Source organism: Archocentrus centrarchus, chromosome 19, assembly GCF_007364275.1.
Source record: "Archocentrus centrarchus isolate MPI-CPG fArcCen1 chromosome 19, fArcCen1, whole genome shotgun sequence".
Lineage (NCBI taxonomy): Eukaryota > Metazoa > Chordata > Actinopteri > Cichliformes > Cichlidae > Archocentrus > Archocentrus centrarchus.
The window spans coordinates 3,422,558-3,441,326 of record NC_044364.1 but is presented as its reverse complement, the minus strand read 5'-3'; the positions used below and the strand labels follow the sequence as shown (position 1 = coordinate 3,441,326).

Genomic DNA, 18,769 nt, shown 5'->3' with positions numbered 1-18,769 from the left:
TCTCTGCTCTCTCTGCTGTCTCTGTCTCTCTTCTCTTTCTCTGTCTCTCTCTGTCTCTCTCTCTCTGTCTCTCTCTCTCTGTCTCTCTCTCTCTGTCTCTTCCCTCTCTCTCTCTCCTCTGTCTTGTCTCTCTGTCTCTCTTCTCTGTCCTCTCTCGTCTGCTCGTCTCTGTCTCTGTCCTGTTCTGTGTGTGTGTGTCTCTCTCTCTCTCTCTCTCTTCTTCTCTCCCTCTTTTTTTTTTTTTTTCCCCGCGCCACGTCCCCCTTCCGCCCCTCTCTGCGGCTTACCCTGCCTCCCCTCCGTTTGTTCCCTCTTTCGATGTTGGGCTGTAAGTGTGGGACAATAAAGTGAAAAATATGAAGTGAAACTAAGGTAATTTAAAGTTTTTTGTGGACCTAATTATAAATTCTATTCAAAATTATCACATCTGTTAGAGATGGATAAAATTTTTTATTGTTAATGACTGATAAGAATTGTTCTGGGCCTCTGAAGTGGCTCAGTAAAAGTCTGAAAACCACTGATTTAACAGGTTTTGGTCTCAGAGTTAAAAGTCTGTTTGAGAGCCTTTGTTTTTCCTTGTATTTCCTAGTTATGGTATGAGGAAGTTTCAGCAGGCACTCTGTATCTATTTGATCAAACATTCTCATTCAGATTGCTTCCTGACAAAACCTGAAAGACAAACTGACATTTTCCGTCTTATGACATACAGGAGGAGCAGCAACAAAGCTAATCTTCAGCTCTTTGACTGTCAGGTCACGTACACAAAGTATAATGAACTAAACTAGAAGCTGAGGATTACTTGGTGGGGTGAGTGTTATTCCTCAAAACATTTGACCTTTATGGCTGTGCTTAATCTGTTTATTGCTTCCTAGAGTCACTGAGTTTTGTAAGACACTGTATGTTAAGTTTAAAAATGTTTTATACAGATGTCTGCAAAAAAAGGCAAAGGGGGTATAGAGGTCACGAGCTACAGTGACTGGATGTCACAGCTGCCATCGAAACTTTGGACCCTTCCTCTCTTTGACCTTGCCATTCCAGGTAAATGAATCAGTACAAACTGTCGTGTGACTGATATTGTCACTGTTGTGTGAAAATTTTCTCAAGATTTAGCAAAAAAAATGATTTAAATTCATAAATGATTGCTTCCTTTAATGAATATGAATGAGACAGCCAGACTTATTAGCTCTGTGAGGCATATAAAGTGCTAATATTAGCATGCTAAGATGTTAATTTCACCCTGTAATCATAACTGATACTTAACTACATATGTCCACTGAGACTGAGGACACTTGTTGTACTAAACTTTTCCAGTATGCTTTGTTAGGTACAACCCTCCTTGTGCCAGATTGGACCCCCTTTTGCTTTCAGAAGTGTTTTAAATATTTTATGGTATAGATTCAACAGGGTGCTGGCCTTATGGCATATGTATCTGTAAGAGTTTTCCCTTTCAGGAGGAGAATATTAACTGAGTCATGCTAATGTGAATTACAAAGTCTGTGGCACACAATTTAACTGCAAACTGCACAAAATCCAATGCTGAAAAAAAAGTGGGGGTGTTAGCAGTGTTAGTGCTCCTCAGTAATGCTGAGATTTTCATGAAACAGAGAAGAAATGAACTGAAGTGTGCTGTCTTTCTCTCTGCTGCAACTGTAATGAACAAAAGTGAAACATCTGTGAAAATGCAGCTGTTAATCAATCCATGTTAGTGTGTGCTATTTAAAACACGGTAAAACACGGTTCAATTCCACCTTGGCCCAGGCCCCTCCCTCTCTCTGTGGAGTTTCTAATCTTCTCCCACAGTCTGTGTGGTTTCCTCCCACAGTCCAGAGACATGCACTTACTGGGTTAGGTTAATTGGCTACTCTAAATTGTCCATAAGGTGTGAATGTGAAGTGTGAAAAGTTGTCTGTCTCTCTGTGTTGGGCCCTGCAACAGACTGGCAACCATACAGGGTGCAACCCAGCCTCCTCGCTCTATGTCAGCTGGGATAGGCTCCATGCCCCCCCCCCCCTGTGACCCTGAACAGGATAAGTGAATGGATGGGTAATATAAGTAACAGGGACAAATGTGATATGATGGCAAACAGTGTTCCTCAATCCTCTGAATTACTTTGCTGTTTTTCAGAGAAGTATAAACCTGAGCTTCTTGTATTATTTTGGTTAAAGGCCTACTCTCCCTCACACTCCCTCCTTGCGTCAGCTTATTTTGAGCCACTAATTTGTGCTGCTCCTGGCAGAATGTGGTTATTACTGAACTGACTGCATCTTTATAAATAATATATTGTTAGCAGATCACTCAGCCATTGCGGCATCACAACAATTTGTCCTGCCAAGTAAATCTGTCCCATAGCCTATAGAATTAAATATACCTTATTTTCTATTTACCTGCTGTGATCTATTACCTGCTGTAACTATTTACCTGCTGTGATCTATTTACCTGCTGTGATCTATTTACCTGCTGTGATCCAGTGGCTCTCCTGCCCTCCTCCATGTGTATGATTTCTGTGACTGCAGCAAAATTCCCTCCATTGCTTATTCCAGCTGACCTGAAGTAAAAAATAGTTTGTTATTACAGCAAAGGGCATCGCTAATGCAAACTGATTATAAAGAACTTTAAAAACACTTTGATCAGTTAATAGAGCTCATAATCTTTAAAGAGCTTATATAAATCTGTGTTTAACAGGCTGGTGTTAAAAACTCAAAATATACCAGCAGATTACAGCATGAATAGAAAATGCAATTACAATTATCATTACATAATCTGCACCACTTTATTATGTTGATTGTTTTCATGAATTATGGCACGGCATTTTTTTCCTCTCCTTTTAAAGGAAGCACTGAAGCTCTTGTCCTTAGTATTTGGGAATTCAGACAGCTCTTACTAGAGCCACCACACAGATACTTCCAGACCACTTCTCTGTTAGGAACCTTCCAAAGAAAAATGGTCTATTGAACGAACACACACCTAGTTTTTGGCAGTTTGTTGCTTGCTTCATGTGCAAATTAGAAGACACGTCTGTAAACAGTCCTAAGTTACTGTGTATGTACGATGATCTGGTGATGATGCCAGGCGTGATGGATTTCTGAACCACATTTCATTTAAGAGAGGGCTACATAAAAAATAAATACATAAATAAGATTAGACATGTTTTTTTTTTTGCATTTTTGGCCACAGCAGCTTTTATCATCAGTGGAGAAAGATACAGGGGAAGACACACGGGCAAATTGGCGATGGGCCGGGACTTGAACCCGCGCCGCCCGCACCGCAACGCGGCATATGTATGTGGTTGCCGGCTTCCACCAATAAGCCACCCAGGTGCCTCAAGGTTAGACACTTTTAAAAGAACATTTTATGTGTATGATTAATTTCTAGGAAGCCACGACTCATTGAGTTATGATTTGGATATCAGCTCTGCAATTATAGAGCCTGACCGTCTAAGAAGATTCAGCAGGATTTATTGCATTCGCAGTATAGTCCGAACATGGGGAGCCACTCAGGTAAGGGCAGTTTATAACCTGCCACTACAAACTTTAAATGTGAATGTAGCAAGTTGAGGCAGTAGTGTTTGACTAATGTTGGCTTTCACTGCAGGAAGACAACATCACGATGCAACTGGAAGCAGGAGTTCGCTATTTTGACTTGAGGGATTGCTCGCAAGCGTAATGACCCCAATCCCACCAGGCTTTACTTTTACCACGGGCTTGTACACATGCACTGATGTGGAGGTAATAATAAGCATGTCATGTTATAGTTATAAGACTCTTGTCAGGATGCATAGATCAGGATTTTCACCAATGCACAGAAAAAATAAACAAGAAAACAGATAAAAAAAACAAAACAAAAGGCTAAATAAAAAAGATCAAAATTTTGATGCAGCATGAGAGTGAACTAATATAACTGAGCAGTGCTATGCTGTAGACCTACAGGGAAGATTTCTTTATCTAATGCCAACTACTTCTGCCATTGTGTCCAGACTGTTCTCAGGGAAATACATGCATGGGCAGAGAACCATCCTAGAGAGGTTATCATCCTGGCTTTTTCAAACTTCAAAGGTTTGAGAAAAACATTGCAGGACAACTTCACAACCACCTTATCAGCTTCATTAAGACCTTGTTCGGAAGCAAACTCGTCCACCGATCGGTAATGTGTACACAGTGTTCAATAAGTCTGATATAAACTCATTATTAATTAAAGTAGTTTATTGTGACTTTGACAAAATTTTGGTTGCACAACAGGACACCCCTATGCTGAAGAACTGCTTGGAGGGAGGCAAAAACGTCATTGTTTCATATGATTATCCAGCAAGTCATCATCCTGAAATATGGAATAAAATAACTTATTACTATGCCAACAGCATGGACCGGGCACAAGTAAAATCAAAGATCTCTGAAGCTGTGGAAAAGGAAAAGCCCTTAAAACGTGAGTTTTCTCAGTTTCTGCAGCTCCTCGTTGTTATGAGTCACAAGACATTCTTCTGTGATGATCAATGAAGATGATATTTAGGACTTAAAGGGGACATATCATGCAAAATCCACTTTTTTAGCCCTTAAATACATTTTGTTGTGTACTTTTGAGTGTGTAGGGCGTGCATAAAAAATAAATGTATTCTCTCCCCGTGCTGCGTAGGTATCTTTATATTTCTTTTTGGGTCATATTTTTCAGGTTGTTCAGTTTTCTCTATTCCCCGGTACATTTTTCTTGTCTATTACATCACAGTGTTTGCTGTGGAACTGCTAAACAGGGTCATGAACTTCCGGCTGACCATTTCATGAATCCGACATTTTTTTCTCGCAGCGATTTTGTAGTCCAAGTTTAGTTGTGCCGAAGTTGCAAGTAGGCAAGTCAAAATGTTCGGTTGTTGGCATCATAGCTTCTTCGAGTGCCTGTTTTCAGGCGCTAGATAATCGTATTGCTGCTATAAAACTACAAAAATGGGCCGAACGGGGTGGAGTGGAACGCTCTGCTGCGACCTAGAGGGGGCGGGGCTCGAAATGTCCCATTCACATTTAAAGAGACCGCGCCGACGCGCCTCGAACGAGGAGTAAACGAGGGTCTGTGGAGCTCCAATAACGAGGAATTCAGACCAAAGCACTGCAGTTCTACTTTATATAAACCACAAGTGAATGATTTACATAGGAAAAGGAAGGATTTAAAAGCACGATTTGTGCCCTTTAAATGTCCCAAATATCGTCTACTGAGTGACAAAACAAAAATCACACACACAGGCATGTAAATACATTGTGTTCTTTGAAAATGATTGCTGAGCTTTAATCTGTTCTCCACAGGCTTTTTTGTGTGCGGTTTGAACCTGACTCTGCCAGAGGATGCCAAGATACTCAAGTACATCCTTCGCCTCTGCGACAGTTTCACCAACGTCTCACACAGGAGCCTGCCCAAGCTGCTCAAGTGGCTGAAGCAGCAATCAGGCGTCAACATCGTCGCCTCAGACGTGGCAACTCGTGACAACTTTTGTGTCAACAGTTGTTCAGCTCAATTTGGCACTTGTGAAAGCATAACTAAAACCTATCATGTCTTGTTCTTTAGTTTGTACATAATACTGCTTTTTTTTTAACTGAAAATATATAAAATATTGTAGTTACTTGATGCTTAAATGTTTGCATGATGACAAGAAATATTATTGTGTTGCTTGTTAAAATAAACAATAAATCAGGACTTGTATGAATATGCAATTTAGAGAAAAAATAATGAAGTTAACTTCTATTTAAAGTTAATTGTACTATGACTCTCAGTCCTGTTGCTGGCCTGTTGGCGCGCCTTCATCTGTCAAGTGACGGTATTGCAAAAAAAAAAAAGTATTCAACTCATTGCTAGAAGTTTTCACTACTCTGTCTACCAACTAGCTAACGTTAGCTTGCTAAAGTAACACAGTGGATTAGGATGTTAAGACTAGCATGGCGTCGGTCGGCGTCCAAACGTAGCCGCTCGGAAACCTGCACGCCTTTTAAACTGCAGCTTATTCGGACGCGTACAGTCCACGGCAGCGCTCACAGGGTAACTTTAGGTGTTTCAGACAAATTTCCCCCACCCACCAAGAAGCAGGTCAGCGCTGCTCCATCCCCAGCCGGCCTGCTACCTCAGGTAACCGCCTCGGCTAATGTGCAGCTAACGCTAACTGTACGTTAACGTTGCATTGACATTATTAAACACCAAGCCTTGTTATATTATGACACTTGGGTTACTGCGGCAGGCTAGCAGTGAGTGTGCTTTTAGACTAACCACACCGCACTCCCATACAAAATCACTCATTTTAATATGTCTCTAGCGCTAACTCGTGTATGGATGTATTCCCCTGTAAGTACAACATGTCATATTAGGTCGGAGTGCCACGCATGTCAGTTCGGTGTAAGTACACAGCCAGGCGGCTTGTTCTCCTTTCCATTACCTGGGTAGCTTTTCTAGCTGGTTTCCCTGGTAACTCCTCGACCACCCTCCGCTAGCGGTAACATTTAGCATCGTTTCTTCTTTATTACATGTTGCAAATCAAGCTTTTTCCCACCCGAATTCAAGGAAAATGGCTAATAAAACATTCTTGTTTTCCGGGTTATGAACACTCTCGCTTGTAGGCTAAGTCACAATAAATTGGGGAATATTCAAATGGGACTCTCACGGCGGTCAGTCTGGGCTAACAGCTGCAGTGCTTGATGGCTACTGCAGCTTTAATAAGGAACTGCTGATTAAGCTTGTACTGCATCAGACACATTCGTGTACTATAATTACGGTTAACCTGTCAAGATTAAGATTATTGAATATTTTGTTATGTCGTTATACTACACAGGGTATTAATAGTGGTTCAACAACAACGGATACATATAATTTGAAATGAATACTTTAGGTGTATTTTCTCTTCATGGAAAGGTATTGCTCAAGGGTAGTAAGGTCGTGTCGTGGGGGGTGGGGACTTTATGGGTATACCTTGTATACCTTTTATCAATTCCTTTTGGGGGAATATTTGGACTCACACTGATCTAACAAAATCAAGATTTCTCAGTTTTTCTAATAGCACACATGAACCACCAGTGATAAAAAATCCTGTGTATCCAGTCCATCTGTCTTTATGAGCATGGCATCAGGGAGTGAAGGGCCAACATCCACACCTCACAGACACACAAACAGGTTAGCCAAGGAGAGGTCGCCCTACCTGCTACAACACGCACACAACCCTGTCGATTGGTGAGTGCCTTTAACTACAGATGGACTCACATGCTGAAAGCTGATGCTATGGCCAAATTTCATGTTTTATTGTTTGTTTTTTGGTCAGGTTTCCATGGGGGCAAGATGCTTTTAACAAAGCAAAGAACGAAGACAAACCCATCTTTTTATCGGGTAAGAAAAAAAATCTTAAGCTGTATACACCCTGGAAGTGATTCACTCGTCACGCATCGCTTCGAAGCTGCCAGCTGGTCGCTTGTGGACGCTTCAGGCTCCGTGTTTAAGTGACCCTCTAATGCAGTGGGTCCCAAAGTGTGGGCCGCGAAGATACTGCAGGGGGGCCGCAGTAATAACAGAAATTCAGTTTGAAATTAGTCACAAGTATGCATAGTTACATATTTTCATAATGTATTTATTATGTAAAAAGTGAGTTCAAACCGGTAATAGGAGGTGTTAGGTTTGTGATATTCCTCATTACTCTGAATTTACTGCTCTTGTATTGAAGTTTTGTGTCCCAGTGGCAAGTGTACATATTGGTATTAGCACTTCACATATTGGTAGTATTAGCAATTTATAGCCTGTGTTGTTTATGTTTTTAACCCTCCGAGGGCCACGGATGCAACCGGTGTGTCAAAATGACATTGATGATTTGAGATGAAGTAGCATCGGGCCACTGCTGCACTGAGTCTGCGCTGAGTTTCCCTTTCAATATGAATCGAAAGTCCAGACTTCAAACTACGTACCAGTAAATTGTGTTGATAGGCCATGTAAACCAGAGTTATGCCCAATAATTTACATCATGCGTTTTCCTGTATATTGTCCTCACTTTCGATGTGCGTTTTCTGTTTTTTAAGGGCTGCAGCACTCTTGACTTGGGAACCACTGTTCTAATGTATTTAGTACCAGGTCATATGTCAATCAAAGTATTCACTTTCTGTGGTCTCTGGTTTTGCACTTCGCCACAAATTGCTTCCAGTGTGCATGCGGCTTTAGCGACGTAAATTAGAAATATCTGGACCATTCCATTCAGAATTTTTGTAAGTCATATCTAGGAATCTAATAATGGTATATAAGGTGGAAAGACGTCACTAAAATCTGTGCTTGACCTCCAGTGGGCTATTCCACATGCCATTGGTGCCACGTTATGGAGCGCGAGTCCTTTGAGGATGAGGAAATTGGCAAAATCCTCAGTGAAAACTTTGTCTGCATCAAGCTAGACCGAGAAGAGAGGCCTGACGTGGACAAGGTCTACATGACCTTTGTGCAGGTTTGTGTACATTTATATTTTCACACACATGCTTCTTTCAGTTTCACTCTGCTAATAGTCCTTCATAACTTTGGGCTGCAAATGTTTTCAGGCAACAAGTGGAGGTGGTGGTTGGCCTATGAGTGTCTGGTTGACTCCTGACCTTCGACCTTCATTGGAGGCACCTACTTCCCTCCGAGACCATGGAAGTAGACCTGGGTTCAAGACGGTTCTCACCAGAATCATAGATCAGGTAGTAAGACCTAAAGAATTAGGAAACATTATTATATCAGATTTAATGTAGTGTTAATGGGAAAGTCATTAAAGACCTGGAAATGCTGTTGTTTGGTTTGTTGTCTTTAGCCTCCTGTGCTGTGTCTGCAGTGTGGAAGTGTATGAATGACATAAAGACTGACTTATGATTTACGTTCTTCAGTGGCAGAATAATCGTCCTGCTCTGCAGTCCAGTGGGGAGAGGATCCTTGAGGCCCTGAAGAAAGGCACAACCATCACTGCAAACCCAGGAGAAAGTCCTCCACTGGCTCCAGATGTGGCCAATCGCTGCTTTCAGCAGCTGGCCCATTCCTATGAGGAGGAGTATGGAGGCTTTAGAGATGCTCCAAAGTTCCCATCACCAGGTAAGCAGGAGCCCAAGCGCTCAGCTTTATAGCTTTAAGTCTTGATGAACCTGTTGAATATTTTTCATTTGCCCCTCTGACAGTATTTATCTTCATTTTTCTATTCTTGCCTATGCATCTGTAGTGAATCTGATGTTCCTCATGTCCTATTGGTCTGTGAATCGCTCCACATCAGAAGGGGTCGAGGCTCTCCAGATGGCCTTGCACACGCTCCGCATGATGGCGCTTGGAGGCATCCATGACCACATTGCACAGGTATAAACAAACAAATCCAACTGACAAAAAAACAATGAGGGTTGTAACTGTTCTGAAAGCAAGGCTGAACATGTGACACAAACTTGAGTTGTAGTTGTAGTTCTATAATTTCTATGGCATGGAAAATATTGAAAATAATTTGATATATGAATAAATATTAAAGAAATACTAAAAATCTATTTACATATTGAATGATGCATGAAAAATGGGGATAAATTAATTGACAAATATAAAAACTGAGCATTAGTTTTGGCAGGCCACAGAGTTGAGCTCAGCCAGCAAATCCTGGCAGAACAGCTGATGGTCAGCTGATTCTCTTCTGTGCATCACATTGGCTGCTCTCATATAGGGTGCGTTAATTAATGTGATTCAGCATGCCACCACAGTTGCTGCTGTTCTGCAAGCTGTTCTGCAACCCACCTCCACCCAGCTCCTCCTTTTTCTGACATTATCAATGCAGGGTTCTAGCCAGAAAAATTTCACAAGTCAGCGTGATTGTGTGACGGGGGGTGTGTTCCCTCTTGGTACCGTACGTATGACCGTACTTCAGTCTGTACTGAGGGGGGATGCCCCCACCCCCTCTCAGTACCGACTGAAGTATGGAACAAACGCTTGCTAATGGCCGCATTGCTAACTAACTGTTAGGATAGCGGTCCCTTCCGGTAGCTAACTGCTGAAATTATCAGCCCGGTGCAACAGCACCTCAGCAAGGCGCAGCACCGGACGATCAACTGCTGGCTAGAACCCAGCAATGTCATATCTGCTGTTCTTGATGCCCACTGCTCTCTGAGATGGTCTTGCTGCTAATCTCCCTGACCTTAATGTTTCCACATGAATGAGGAACAGAACAGGGCCATTCTGGCAAATGGAGATGGAAAAACAATCCTATTTTGAGTGCTGTGAGTTGTGTGTACTCTATGCAACCCACAGCAGCCACCCAACTGGCCTGAGCAAAATGCACAGATAGTGGTTTGCAAATTCAAGATGCATAATGGAAATTGGATGAAATGTGCATGAAAGTTGCACAAATGGCTGTGTCTGTTGGCCGGTATCTTATTCCCACAAGCGGTCTGTTTGTGTTTGCCAGTGAACAGCTACAGTCTGATGCAAAAGAGCATCAGTGCATGTGTGATCTCATTGCATTCACAACATGAGACTCTGCATATAGCAACAAAGTACTGGTAATACCTAATTTTGTCTATTTATTTCTGTAAAATGTGAACAAACACAGTGCATCACCGTAATCTGTGGGCACACTTTGAGACCATAAATGTTGTTTTTTGAGCATTTAAAACCAGGTTTAAACTGCAAACACTCACAAGCTGCAGCAGAGCAATGAGTGAACTTTAGTATAGAGCCCCGTACGATGAATGGGTGAGTGTGTCCAAACTTTTGACTGCTACTGTAGGTTCCAAAATCGAACCCTGCGGGACAACTTTAGTTAGCTCAGGAAAATCTGATTTATGGCCCTCTGCATAAATACCCCGAGTCCCATTTTCAAGGTAATTTCAGAACAACTTAACAGCCTAACAGGACCAAAACCAGCATTAATAAGTTTTTTCATCAGTAATTCATGATCCACTGAATCAACTGCCTTAAACAGACCCACAAACCGCACAATGCTGTTTCCTGTCCAAGTGCCCCTGTGAGATCTTTTATCACAGCTGTAGGAGCAGTAATGGTACTGTGCCCAGCTCTAAAACCTGATTGAAAATCACTTAAAACATTACTATCAGATAAACTGTTTTAACTGTAAATTTACCTAAATTCAAGGATCTTAGCCAGGACTGAAAGGCTGGACTTGGACGGTAATTGTTCAACACTGATAGAGCTCCACCTTTAAATAAGGGGAAAACATAGGCAGCTTTCCAAAGAGTGAAGAGTAACTTAAAAATGAGAGTAATTAGCTCAGGAATAATATCTGCTCACATCTTTAAGAGATAATTGATCCAGATTGTCTGGACCTCCAGACTTTTTGTCTGCAGTGTCTTTCAGAGCTTTACAAACTTGAGCGACTGAAATGGGTTTAAATTCATCTACATTTCTAATGGTGGTCTCAAAATATGGGACAAATGTATTTACCTTAAAGCAATCAAACAAATATCCAGCACAGCTGAAGTGTTTGTTAGCGTGACTGACCATGTTAGCTTTGTCCTTAGTTTCATCTGAGACAACCACAGCATGCTCATGAAGATGTGAAGCAGCGTGTGTAGGAGACAAAGGCTTAATTAATCAATTAAAAAAAAACAGACATTTTCTGGTTAATAAAAGCTAGATCATCCACTGACTTAAGCTTTTACAGTCTGAGGGAAAACCATCCCATGTTTTAAAAAAATGTATTTTATTACTGCCCCCCCCTCCCCCCCAGTACCTTCACAGCCCATCAGGGGGCTGCAGCTCACACTTTGGGAACCATGCACTAAAGCATCGAGTTAATAAAATCATTTGTCATCTTAGTAACCAATAAAGAAAGTTGTTTGCAGCAGGAAATAACAGCAAAAACTAAAGAGCGGACACAATTTTCACAAGTGGTGCATCTCTAAATTGCAGTTTGAGTTTGTAGACACACAAACACACAGATGTAATATTGGTCTCTTTGTGTTAATATAATCCTGTTTTCTGCTTTGTTTTAAGTTCAGGTCAGAAATGCTTATGTTACCATATGGATATTTCAGTGATTAATTTATGCTTCTCTGTCTCAGGGTTTCCATCGTTACTCTACCGGACTCCTCCTGGCACGTTCCTCACTTTGAGAAGATGCTGTACGATCAGGCTCAGCTGTCTGTAGCCTACATAACAGCTTCCCAGGTGTGTGTGTAATTGTCTCTGTGATTGTCGCTGTTTGTGTTGCTCTTTCTATCTCATCTGCATAATTTTTATTACTCAAGCTAAAATCTTCAGCATAAGAGATGGCAAACATTTATTTTGTTTCAGAGTCAGTTCAAACACTCACAGTGATGATAATAGTGCTGTTATCATGAGGCTTGTTTTTAAGTAGTGTAGACCTGATATTGATCATCCAGTATTATCTGCTGAGACACACATGTATCAGTAAGTGGAGTATGCTGTATGCAGTCTCATATCAAACTTTGTAGTGTAAACAAATATAATTGGGATAGGATAGATAGAAATGGTGTTAACACATAGTTTGTTCAGAGTATTTTTGTTAACATTGTTCAGATGACCCGTAGTGCTTTTTTCTATCCATCTAGATCTCCTAGATTTAAGGTTAATTTCCCAGTATTGGAGATATCAGCTATCAAAACATATCTGTGCTCTTTTTTGTAATATGTAATGAAAGTAACTGTTGCTCACCGTTTGGTGCTCAAAGCATCAGAATTACATTTTAGAAAGTTAGAAACAATGTATCTTTTCAGAAGTCCTGATCTGGTTACTCAGAAAATTAGCGAACCTTATGGCTAACAGTGTCATCTGGGAACTATTTTCTATCTGCCAGCCGGATCACTCAGCAGAGATAAGTGTTCATCTACCCATAAAAGACCCATGCTCATGACAGGGTGACCAAATTATAATATTAATGGAGTTTCTCTTGGTGAAGCTGTAACATTAACTTGCTGTTGGTGGATGTAGCCAACAGAAAGAAAAAAAAATCTAGAAGCTGCTGGGTTTGAATTCAGTCTGGGGCCTTTCTGGAGAGTTTGCATGTTCTCCCCGTGTCTGTGTGGGTTCTCTCCAGATTCTTCCCACAGTCCAAAGACATGCATGATTAGACTAATTGGTGATTCTGTAGGTGTGAATGTGAGGTTGTCTGTCTCTCTGTGTAGCCCTGTGACAGACTGGTGACCTGTCCAGTGTGTACACCACCTCTCGCCCCATGGCAGCTGGGATAGGCTCCAGTGCCCCCACAACCCTGAATTGAATAAGTGGAAGTAAATGGATGGATGAATTTCTTTAACTGCCTAATAATTATGATGTGACTAGCAAGAGCAGCAGCATTTAAGCATCCAGTTGCAGACTAGTTGCACACATCCCTAGTATAGTAGAGTATAAAGAGGATTGCATATGTTATGATACTATAATTTTTTTTTGCTCCCTCAAAATCTGTATCAACATAGGTCCTCAAAATCCAGTACTGGTCAGGCTGCACTTTATAAAGTTTTCTTTTTTTAAATTCACCCTCACTCAAAAACACACGTGTTTTGAAGTAGAGCAGTTCAAACACTTCACAGAGTGTTCCCACTGCAGCGGGCAGTGCTGAATTAAGATGCAGCAAACAACATCAGAATCTGAATGCCACAGTTTTTAGTTTCCCCTTGAGTGCACGCTGGCCTGTTTTTTTAAGTCCAACAGAGACTGAAAAACAAACCCTAATTAGGACACAAGCATACGAATTCAAACAAATAGCATTCTCATTACGTACAGCACAGAATACATGACAGTACCTTTGAGGTCATGTTAAGGTTAAATCATGATGCTTTAGCGGGTGTCTTCTATGCATTTGTGTTTTCCCAGGTATCAGGTGAGCAGTTCTTTGCTGATGTGGCGAAGGACATACTGCTCTACGTCTCCAGGGACCTGAGCGACAAGGTGACTGCACTGTTTCTCTGTGTGTAACTGCATGTTTTTGTGCTACAGGTTTTATAGAGAACACTGCAGGGCAGCAAAGTAGGAAAATAATGCAAAGCATGATGAAAGTTAGGATACTCTCCACCATCACTGTGAGCTAAACAGCAAATGAGGAAATATCTTTAAGAAGAAGAAGAAGAGGCTACTGCCAGCTGCTCCCTTGTCACAAGGGGTCTCCACTGCAGGTAGCGTTGCATGAGGCTCTTCCTGCCCAAAGGGGGAATTGTGTCTCCAACTGAGCAAATGTGTGAACCACTACACTGTGGAGCGTCAGGGAATATCTTGAAGAATAATGGTGTTTATCTTTCCACAGACTTGGAGAATCAATGCATGGGCATACTAAAGCCGTTCTGGTGGAACATGGTGGCCCAATATTGTACTTAAACACCAGGAAACACTGTACTGAAATCCTTTGTGTGGAGTTTTTCTGTTCATACATCCTCAAGGTCTTAGGGTGGGACCCTGCTGATAAATAGCCTCTTAAACTCTTGCTCTCCTCTGAGGGTCAAGCCTCTCCTTTATTAAATGAAGCGACAGAAGTGAATTGGGCACACAATTAAAACCAGACTTGTTGCAATAATAATATTCTCCAAGATTTATTATGCAATTATAGGCTAATGAATTGGTGCAGCAAAGATAATTTTCTACAGACTTCATGCCTTTCTTTGTGATACAGTGTGTGGGCTCTTCCCTCAGTGAGGAAGACTCCCTGAGTTCCCTGAGGCTAAATTACTGGAGTACCTTTTCACTTTAGCTGTTTGGGTCTCAATGAGCTTCAATTTCATTTGTAAAATAATAAAGTATTTCCTTTTAAACTACCTTCCTGAAACTTGCAACAGAGCGATTAAACTGAATGGAGAGTCGATGTGTTTTATACAGTGGATCTGCAGAAAGATGGCTGCTTTTCATCATCATGTCACAGGACAGAAAAGGTGCAGATGCATGTTAGCTGATATACCACAGTGTGTTTCGTCTCTGATTGTCTCCGCCGGCCCCGTCTGTGTGTTCATTCTCTGAGACAGTCTGGGGGCTTCTACAGTGCAGAGGATGCAGACTCTGTCTCGGCTTCGGGGGGACCAGAAAAGCGAGAGGGGGCCTTCTGTGTGTGGACGGCCTCTGAAGTTCGGGAGCTTTTACCAGATGTGTGGAGGGCGCCAGTGGTGGCGCTACACAGGCTGACATCTTTATGCACCACTATGGGGTCAAGGATCAAGGCAATGTTGCCCCAGAACAGGTACTTTGAAGTCCGGTGTAGTTTTGTTGATCGTCCTCGATCATCAGGTCACATGAATTAAAAGAATCATTTCAGTGAAAATGCACAGATTTTGTTATATTTCAGCCAACGAGGGCTTTAAGGTGTCAAAGGGAAACCATTATTGCATTAACATGAAAAATGCTGAGGTCGGTATGGATCAGTTTGTGTGAACACCCTCTTATTCCCTGCACCGTGTGTTGCCAGGACCCCACGGGGAGCTGCAGGGCCGGAATGTGCTGATCGTGCGTTATTCAGTCGAGCTAACAGCTGCTCGCTTTGGCATCGCTGTCGAGAAAGTCAATGAGCTCCTGGCCTCTGCCAGAGCCAAAATGGCCGAAGTGAGGAAGAGTCGGCCCCGCCCTCATCTGGACACGAAGATGTTGGCGTCCTGGAACGGTAAAGGTTACACCACAGCAGTGTGACCCCGTGGATAACCTCTGGTCACCTCTGACGTTCACATGGCCCTTTTTGTTTAAGCTTAGAATAAAAGCGTAGGATCACTGATGTTTAAACAGTAAGAGTGATTAGAGATATGAACAAAAAAAAAAAATCATCTCTTGTTATTTTTAGGCTGGTGCAGCTATGTACTAAAGCCAAGGTTAAAAAAATTCAGAAAAAAAGGTGAATTTCACAAGTAATTTTTAAGAGGAAATGTATGCAAATTTATGAGCAAAAGCTCAGAAAACAAGTTATTTTTCTTTAGTTAAGGGACTGTATCACTTTATATTTCAAGGTTAGGGTGGAAAGAAATTCATATTTCTGATTTCCTGGTATCAGTAACTCATAAGGAACAGCACAATGTCCAATCACATCACAGAACAAACTAGTCATTACTGTCTCATCTTGCGACCGTAATGACATTAATACTCATTAATAAATCGTGCAGCTGGCAGTGAGAGGAGTGTGCTGGGCCCGTCTACAGAGTGAACTGTGTTAGCTTTGCTCGCGCACACTGTAGTGTCACCAAAATCACTTCACACAGCAGGTGTCTTATTGATCATGCTGCAACACTCAGTCTGTGTCTGGATTATTTTTCTTTAGGAAAATTATTAAATTACTTCCTGTTCTCATAAAGTTTTTTTAGTGTAAAAATGAGATTTTACTCATATTTTGTCATTTATGACTTTGATTTTGAAAACGTAGTTTTTTTCTAAACGCTACTTCTTGCTCGCCCTTTAATTTTTTTTATTTTCTTTTTACCTTAACGGCCCTCGACCCCCATCCTAGAATGGAGATGCAGAATATACATGCCTGTATGCCGTGCAAGCAAAATGTGAGATATCACAAGAGATTTTGCCCGATCAGCTGAGGATAGTTTATCCTGGTGGACGCGGGGTGCTGACGTTCTGATCCACAGTCAGCTTGTTACCTTCAGCACACGGCAGTTGACACAGGCCCAAGCAGACGGCACTGACGGGCACAGAAACTAAAGCTGTGCACTGCTGTGGACACAGTCAGCAGCAAAATGGATTTCAGCCACTGAAATGGTATTAATATCTGTTTAAGTATACACTGTATCTGGGACATTTTCACCCCTTTACCTGAAGAGAAGGCGTTACGCCCCCATCAGACTCCATTGACAAAAACAATCATTTAACCTCACAAAGCAGCTGGAAGTTGTTTGTGTACTGCTGCCTTGATTAGCTAGTTAGTGTTGTTGCGTGGTTCTGGTGTGTTAAGGGCCTTTCATCTGAATTAACGCAATGACAATGCCAAAGTCGCACAAAGTAAATGGCAACCTGCGTTTCCACAAATCAAAAAACTTGTGTTACATATGCAGTTTTTGCCTTTGATTTAAAATAAACGTTCATACTTTGTCCTGCTCTGTGTCACTGAGAGCGACACCATCACTGTCAAAGTACGCCTCACTTAATATAGACACTTGTCATTTTGCATTAGTGTGATGCCTCCTTAGCACCGTTTGTCCAGCATTGGCTCAGATGTGATTAATTACAAGAGCGCACACATACATAAACACATATGTGCACCCACCAATTTGGCTCCCAGGGCTGATGTCTCAAGGCAGAGTGTGTTAGTGAGGTAATGAGGCTCAGCAATCCTGAGAACTTTCCAATTAGATGCAAGACTCTCTATCTCCTCTCTAATGAAGAAACCTTGCCATTAATCACCTGTCATCCGCTGCAGAACTTTGAAGACTAGGCTGGGCTCTCACTGGGCTTTGATTCACTACATGAAAGAGGGGTGGAGGCAAAGAGGGAGGAAGGGATGGATGTAGAGAGGGAAACGAGGAGGAACAGGGGAACTTCAAAGGAGGGGGGGATAACTAAGCTGAACTGTGGTGGGGCTACATGTTGGTACCTGAGAACATGAAGTGTAACGATGACTAAGTCATTTTATTGCTTAATAACCTCAATACATCCACCCTCACCTTCATCACTGCTGCTTCCTCCCCGTTAGGCCTCATGCTGTCGGCCTATGCTCGCGTCGGAGCCGTGCTGGGGGACAAGGACTTGTTGGAGAGAGCAGTGAGGGCGGGGGGTTTCCTAAGGACCACCTGTGGGACACCGAGCGTCAGACCATCCTTCGATCTTGTTACCGTGGAGACCAGATGGAGGTGCAGCAGATGTAAGAGAGAGTTTTTATAAGCGCGTGGATTTGTTCTTCTGAGTGGTTTAAAGAGTGCATGCCTCAGCTTTTTGTTGTATAGGTTTATTGTATCAGATTATTATCCACACACACATCACCACACCCACACCGTCCTGCTGAAGCAGATTAGCTGAGTATTAAACTCTGACTATAAACTGTCAAAGTGTGTTTGTCCTAACTTTAACTACAGGTAGGATGTAAAGCCACTGCAGGTGGAATGCAAGTTGGGTGAGCTGTGATCAAAGTGTTGCCAAAAATAAAAACTTGTTTTCAGAGTTCTGGTTGTTTCAGCTGAAAGTTCCCTCTCAGGTGCCGCAGACGTCACAGTAGAACTTAACATTTATAGTCTCACCCTGTGGTCGAGAATCTCGGTCTCACTGCTGACCTCAGAACTGTAGACTTGTTGAATGACGACTGCTCTGTCATAGCTGGAGACCGAGTTCTTATGACCTGGGATGGTCCTCCATACAAGGTTTTGCTAAAGAAGTTGATGTTTTGTCTTTGCACAAGACTTAGACGCATGCTGAACTTGCAAAGTCATCAGAATGGGACGTGAAGCGAGCTATCTGAAGTAGCAGGAAACTGGATACGCCTGAGATTACGATCTAGAGCAGGAGAATTTAGATCAGCTAAGGTTTATTGTTTACTTTTACAGGCTTGTTGCTTTGATCAGACCTCGTATTTCGACACTACTGCAACATGTCAGTCAGTGAAACTGTTGAGGGAAATTCATTAAGCGCTAGGATGTATGGATGGACATATCAGAGTCCTGCTCATGAGAGCACTGTTCCACTGCACCTCTAGTGCTCCACTTCAACAGGTTCTATTGTAAATGATCCATAATTAGAACTAGAATTTTGTCCATAGTCATATTTAATATGCTCTTCATGTTAAAACAGCTCAGTCTTGTTTCTCATAATGCTTGATGCCTGGAAAACAGCTTTGTCCCTTTCTTGCAGTGGGACGTTTTTAAATATGATGTGGAAAAATTTGTTGCACTTTCGAGTACAG

At 42.0% G+C, this 18,769-nt stretch overlaps 2 protein-coding genes across 2 annotated transcripts in view; both read left to right on the top strand.

The window, feature by feature from the left end:
* Positions 1-921: 921 nt before the first annotated feature.
* LOC115798310 (PI-PLC X domain-containing protein 1-like) lies at positions 922-5,645 on the top strand. Its single transcript, XM_030755121.1, is given in 10 exon segments — positions 922-1,038; positions 3,373-3,497; positions 3,592-3,645; positions 3,647-3,697; positions 3,699-3,725; positions 3,974-4,049; positions 4,052-4,140; positions 4,236-4,419; positions 5,286-5,467; positions 5,469-5,645. Coding segments are annotated over 10 exon segments (948 nt in total). The 5' UTR covers positions 922-926; the 3' UTR covers positions 5,517-5,645.
* Positions 5,646-6,082: 437 nt separating this feature from the next.
* spata20 (spermatogenesis associated 20) overlaps positions 6,083-18,769 on the top strand; it is a 55,333-nt gene continuing 42,646 nt past the window's right edge. Inside the window, 17 exon segments of the mRNA XM_030755122.1 lie at positions 6,083-6,099; positions 7,063-7,191; positions 7,280-7,344; positions 8,283-8,437; positions 8,529-8,586; positions 8,589-8,613; positions 8,615-8,669; positions 8,853-9,054; positions 9,179-9,309; positions 12,012-12,032; positions 12,034-12,117; positions 13,783-13,857; positions 14,919-15,036; positions 15,039-15,140; positions 15,356-15,547; positions 17,570-17,653; positions 17,656-17,737. Of these exon segments, the coding sequence (XP_030610982.1) occupies positions 7,076-7,191; positions 7,280-7,344; positions 8,283-8,437; positions 8,529-8,586; positions 8,589-8,613; positions 8,615-8,669; positions 8,853-9,054; positions 9,179-9,309; positions 12,012-12,032; positions 12,034-12,117; positions 13,783-13,857; positions 14,919-15,036; positions 15,039-15,140; positions 15,356-15,547; positions 17,570-17,653; positions 17,656-17,737 (1,565 nt within the window). The 5' untranslated portion in view covers positions 6,083-6,099; positions 7,063-7,075.